Genomic DNA, 5,732 nt, shown 5'->3' with positions numbered 1-5,732 from the left:
TATATATATATATTATTTCAGTCTGGTTTAAGTACAAACAGTAAAATAACATTTTATGCACAGCTTGAAATAGATTTTAAATAGGCAACAACACAGTTAGGTGGCTAGATCATGACAAGTAATAAGGTTACTGTTTATGGATTGTGATCTTAAATTTACAGTACAAAAAAAGGTTTGCTTCACTTTTTGAATCTAAAAATATGCTTTAGAGCTAGTATTGGTGAATTGTTGCTTCACTTTCACACTGTGACCAAATGCACAGAAATATAATATTTCATTCAGTGTAGAGTTTTGTTATCCAAATTCAACTCTATTAAATTGCTAATAGACATAGGGTTTTAATGGCTTTTTTTGGTCCAGCTTTTGCCTTTTTGGACTTAGTTTTGATGTTCTTTATATGTTCTTTCTTGGACACTCATCTCCCAATCCAAAAGCATGTATGTAAGTTTGATAACCCTCATTAAATGTTCCTTGAGTGTGTGTATTTGTATTGCTACATTTATATAACAGGGAAAAGTAGACCAAATCTGACATTTTTGGCAATATTTTTTGGATAGTATGAACACACATAATATACACACCAATACAAATCCAGTTTTTTCATATGTAATTCAGATCCAATGTTTTTCAACGCAGCCTAAGTCTGAACCATCATGTTGCATTTCATCCAACTTAGCCACACTGAAATGTGACAAGAGCAAAAACAAGGTGCAAAAGAAGTATACACCTTCTGCAAACGATGTGTTGCATGTGACACCGTATCATCTTCTGTGCAGGCGTTTCACTTCAGGGCTGTAGACTGTACAAAAAATCTAATAGTGGTCACATCTAAACAATGTCAGTTATATCACAACAAGTTGGATCTTAGCAACAAATCAGAATTAAGTATTAACATGTTGAGGGTGTTCCCCACTTCTCACCTTCTAATTGATGCAGACATGTGCTCCTTGCCTGTGATCTTTAAAGAGTTAAGGTACAAAAAAAAATGGATGGGAAATAATTATTTATATCAACCCAAATATTACATGTTTAGTGAGCCGATACCAATTTATATTTTCAGCCCACTCTTTGGTAGTCTTTGGCAGCAGCATTAAACATGTATTTCATTTTACCACAGTATTGCCTTGACATGTAGTGTTTCAAATGAGCAAACAATAGTGGTTTAGAAAACAGAACCGCTATCAGATGTTTTAAGAATCACAGGGTTAAGTGTTACACCTACTGAACATATAATTGCATTATAGTTTTAAAGACAATTTTAATGAGCAAAAATTGTAAATAGAACAAAAATATCAGCATTCACACTTCTTACTTACTGGTTTATTAAAAAAAAAAATAGGAGAGCAATACCATACAGTTTTCTACATAGATGACTGAGAGTATTAATTAGTGGAGAATATAAATCAACATTAATACAATTTGTTTGTGCCATTTAAACTGCTACGGATACAAAAAACACTAACTTAAACCAATTAAATTTTTTTCTTTGCTGCCATAAGTGGTTTTAGAATTTTAAAAGTATTTTGTTGTTCAAAAGACATTTAAACACTTTTCCACATTTTATATTCTCTGACTGGTTCAGATGGCCACCATGATCTCCTCCAGATTCTTCCGTTTCAAATCTGGCACGGTGGCGTCAGCTGCAGGATAACCCACAGGAAGCAGCATCAGCAGCTTCTCGTTGGCCGGCCGTTTGAGGAGGAGCCTGAGCTGAGGGCCACAGTTTAGGGGCGTCGATGTGACGGTTACTAGGCCCACGTTCTGACAGACAGAAAAATCAGATTCTTTGTCTGAGATTATACTGTGTTTTTGGAAAAATGTTCAGAGGACATAATTGTGCATTTGGAAAAATAATTAAGTACAGGTTTTCATTTCATTTAGCATCATTTGTATTTCATAGAATATTTTGTATTTCTAACCTGCAAAGCAGCAAGGAAGATTCCACAAGATATAGAGACACTGATTTCATTGTAATAATGAGTCTTTTTCTTGCCATTTGGTAGAATCCCATAAGTCTGTTTAAAAATGAGAATCAGGTATGGCGCAACATCTAAATATTCCTTAATCCAGTTTGTCCTGTATGGCAGAAACAAGTGTGATTTATGTGGCATATCTTGTCCTTTTAATCATAATCATAATGCTAAAAAGATGCAGAGTAAGTAAATATGTTCACCTTAGCCTGGCCAAATCATGGACCCACTTATCTCCCATCCTCTGGCGGTAGTTCACCTCCTCCTCTTCTTCCACAATAAGTCTGATCTTGTGCTTTGTGTCCAGGTCTGACACCACAACAAACGTCCAGGGCTCCGTGTGAGCACCACTTGGCGCTGTTCCTAAATAGAGATGGAACAAGCTGATGAGCACATTTAAAAATAAACCGGTGGGATTTAAACATCCCAGTTATGAAGGCCCTTGTTGATCCTCAAATGCAGCAAAAAAAAAAAAGCCAAACTGATATGTTCCATGCCTGCAGTGAGGATGACCTTATCGATGACTTCTCGTGGGACTGGCTCGGGGCTGATGAATCTGACAGATCTCCTCTGGCTCATCAAGGAGTAAAAATCCTTGGACCTCTGCAGCATGGCCTCCTCCGGGTAGCGCTGTGGTGAATAGGGAACATGTGCGAGGTCTTCCTCTTCGTTGTTCTCCACCCATTCGTCGTCATCTGAAATGATGTCAAAGACATGAAACGTGATGCCTATGACATTCATTTGTTATTCAGGAAATCTAAATAAACAACTTTTTACTTTATTTTATGTAAAGCCTTTTTGCATCCGGTGCAAGCGCATAACATAAAAATCCTATTTTTCGTTGACTAGTAAAAAGGACACTGGAATTTACCTCCTCTTGTTATTTCTGTGTCATCCTGCAAGTCCTGATCCACCCAGGGTCTGAACTCCTTTTTTGTGGGCCCCTTGGTCTGCCCTGCTACTCCCGGACTGGTCTCTGGTGCCCGAGATTTCAGAAACAAAAAGCCGGCAACCATGCACAGGACCAGAGCGAGGACGGGTGTGAGTACAGACAGGAGAGCCATGACTGACTGAGCAGCTGCCAGTGGGAGTGGAACCACTGTACTTGTGCTGAGTGCAAATCTTGTGTTATAAAACACTGCTCTGTTATCTGAAGTGGGCCTTTATGCTGAGTCAGAACATTGGAAAAGGCACATGAGCTTGGCACTCTGTTGAAGTAGAAAAAACATTTCCAAGGTTCACCAGGTCATGCAAAAAAAAAAAAAGAAAGAAAAAACAACATAAAAGTCTGCAAGTTTAAGTTTCAAAGTCCTGTTCCGAGGTTAATATTCCACTTTGCTCTCCCTGTGCTATAAGCTGAATGGTACAAGCAAATTGAAAGGCTTAACAAAACCCTTAAATAAAATATTTTCTTGGAGCAAATAAAATAAAAGTGTTTGGGGATATAAACAATTTTTCTGTTATGTTTTATTGACCGGTTTTGAAACAAACAGATTTGGAAATCTCAGAAGCTTCTAAGAAAGAGGTGTGTTCAAATTCTAATGCAGCTGCCTTTGAATCTGTCAGTTTGATTGAATTGAATCTAATTGATTTGGCTCTTTTTTCTTTTTTTTTTTTTTTGTTGTAAAAGGGCCTCGAGATATTTATTGTGAATTGGTAGTATATAAATAAAGTAAATTGTACTGGGAAAAAAAATCAAGTTTTTTGAACAACACAATTTGAATAAGTGTAGTTTATTGAACGCAAAGTCTGGTTTTGAGAAAAGGTTTGTGGTCTTTAGAACAAAATGAAAACAAAAGATTTAGAAATATGGTTGATGATAGATAAATACTGTGTTGTACCTACATTATGTATTTTAAGATTTTTTTTTATTTATCTCCATCTTTCTTGAAAGTCCATCTGTAAAAATTCCAAGGGTCCATCACCTTTTACTTGTTGACCAGATTTATGCCATTCCTGAATGTTAACAACATTTGTTTTACGTTCGGTTCCAAAAATGAGGAGTGTATCTATTTCGAGCCAGGAGATTTGATTTAATTGAGGAAAACTTAATGAAAGATCTCTCAGTGACGAACAATTCAAACAGTAATAAAACCTGATCTATCATAGCGTTATGGATCAATTCAGACAATAGATGGCGCAAAAATTCTTTAGCCAAGTTTTTCTGAGAAGAATGTTAATAAGGACACTGAGATTTTGTTTGTAGCTACAAACAAGAACACTTTAACAATTTATTTTGGCACTAATAGTCTCTGGGGCGGCAACATATAAAATAGAATGTCTTGAATTGTATTATGCTTTCGAGTTTTTATGAGCTGCAAGCTAAAAAATTGTATTATAGATCACTTTGTGTAACAGATCCGAGTTTCAGATTTTGAACTAAATTGTTGGAATAAATCAACTTGTCGGTGTTCGTTGATATATGCACCAGTAAATAAAGGGATCGTCTGAAATGGGAAGCAAATTGTTCTCCTTACCCCCTCTTGATGGCGCAACTGTCTTCAACGCTGGCGCGCTAATAAAAACCATTGAGGGAAATCGACAGATTCACTGCAAAAAATGATTTATGTCTGTTAATTATTTATTTATTTTTGAATATGTTCGTTTTTAAACACGGACACCTGCCAATACGACGTCCCTGTGGTTAATCAAACTCCTTTGCGTTTCTGTCCCATTGTCGTCTCCATATTCCACTATTTATTTTTTTATTTGGAGTCATTATTATTTTTTTATTTCACCTCAAACCCAGCGTCTGCCATCCAGCATTTCTTGCAGCGCTCGCTCCGCCCTCTCGGCTTTCCACGGCGCTGCGCTTTAAATAGCAACTGTTTAAAAGCTGCTGCACATTCTCCTGTCTGCCGTGCAGCTCCGCAGTCTTTCTCTCCCTCCCCACTTCCTATCCACTTCATTAACACATATATCCAAGCAACAAGCCCTCTCATCCCGCTATGTCGGCCGCCAGCACCGAAACCAGTGCCCCTCTGCCCACCGCAGGCGGCCGCGTCTTCTTCCAAGGTGCGCCCCCCGGTGTGGGCTGCGTGAGCTCCGGCCCCATCAACGGTGAGGACCCGGTGCAGAAGAAGCAGGGGAAAGTGACGGTCAAGTACGACAGGAAGGAGCTGCGGAAGAGACTCGTGCTGGAGGAATGGATCATCGACGAGCTCAGCAAGTTGTATGACTGTGAGGTGAGTAAAGGACGGGTCACCCTCTGTCAGTGGGGGGGGGGGGCCTTCAAATGCACAAGGAGACAGACATAAATAATGCAGGTTACTTTATGCGTGGTTTTTTTTTTGTGTCATTTTTTGTGTCATTCAATCAGAGCTGCACGTCATCTGTTTTTCACTCGGAAACTCAAAATCACAACAATATGACACATCAACTTTTCACATCCAAGGGGCTTGACTTTGTCGTTTTCCTTCCGTCATAGATACTGAGGTTTTCGGACATAAAACCTCAGTACCCTGGCAAATGCCTTTTGTAGCTCCGAGAGTTTTATTTGTTCAAATAAAACTCTCGGAGCTTTATTTTGCTCAATGACAGGATGCATGGCTGATTTCTCAGGGCCGGGGAGGAAAAGCAGCAGCAGAGAAACCGCATGGTTGTCCATTTACGCACCGGTCGCCCCCCTCCCCTCCCCTCTCACCTCCACGGAAGCTTGCAGCTGTGAAAAAGGAATACTGTGTGCATCCATTTACATAGACCGTATAATTTCTCGTAAATGACCCGAATAACAGCCCTTTCATCAAATATCCTTTAAAGCAA

The 5,732-nt window shown here is 38.9% G+C and overlaps 2 protein-coding genes across 4 annotated transcripts in view; one reads left to right on the top strand and one right to left on the bottom strand.

Annotated features, from left to right (window-relative positions):
- Positions 1–1,305: 1,305 nt before the first annotated feature.
- iyd (iodotyrosine deiodinase) lies at positions 1,306–4,669 on the bottom strand. 3 transcript variants are annotated; one of them, XM_008397979.2, is made up of 6 exons: positions 4,448–4,669; positions 2,842–3,178; positions 2,468–2,665; positions 2,174–2,333; positions 1,920–2,076; positions 1,306–1,761 (listed from the first exon to the last, which is right to left on the bottom strand). In XM_008397979.2, the coding sequence occupies exons 2-6, from the start codon at positions 3,032–3,034 to the stop codon at positions 1,579–1,581; spliced, it is 891 nt and encodes a 296-aa protein (XP_008396201.1). In that variant the 5' UTR covers positions 3,035–3,178; positions 4,448–4,669; the 3' UTR covers positions 1,306–1,578. The 3 variants fall into 3 exon arrangements, with proteins under 3 accessions (XP_008396201.1, XP_008396202.1, XP_017157733.1); XM_008397980.2 differs by lacking the exon at positions 2,842–3,178; XM_017302244.1 differs by lacking the exon at positions 4,448–4,669 and having other exon boundaries at positions 2,842–4,441.
- A 154-nt stretch (positions 4,670–4,823) lies between these two features.
- The window catches only part of ppp1r14c (protein phosphatase 1, regulatory (inhibitor) subunit 14C), a 19,670-nt gene continuing 18,761 nt past the window's right edge, over positions 4,824–5,732 (top strand). Inside the window, exon 1 of the mRNA XM_008397981.2 lies at positions 4,824–5,155. Within this exon, the coding sequence (XP_008396203.1) occupies positions 4,919–5,155 (237 nt within the window). The 5' untranslated portion in view covers positions 4,824–4,918. The remainder of the gene's footprint in view (positions 5,156–5,732) is intronic.

The sequence above is a fragment of the Poecilia reticulata genome, linkage group LG21 (assembly GCF_000633615.1).
Source record: "Poecilia reticulata strain Guanapo linkage group LG21, Guppy_female_1.0+MT, whole genome shotgun sequence".
NCBI classification, from domain to species: domain Eukaryota; kingdom Metazoa; phylum Chordata; class Actinopteri; order Cyprinodontiformes; family Poeciliidae; genus Poecilia; species Poecilia reticulata.
This window is presented reverse-complemented; position numbering and strand designations above follow the sequence as displayed.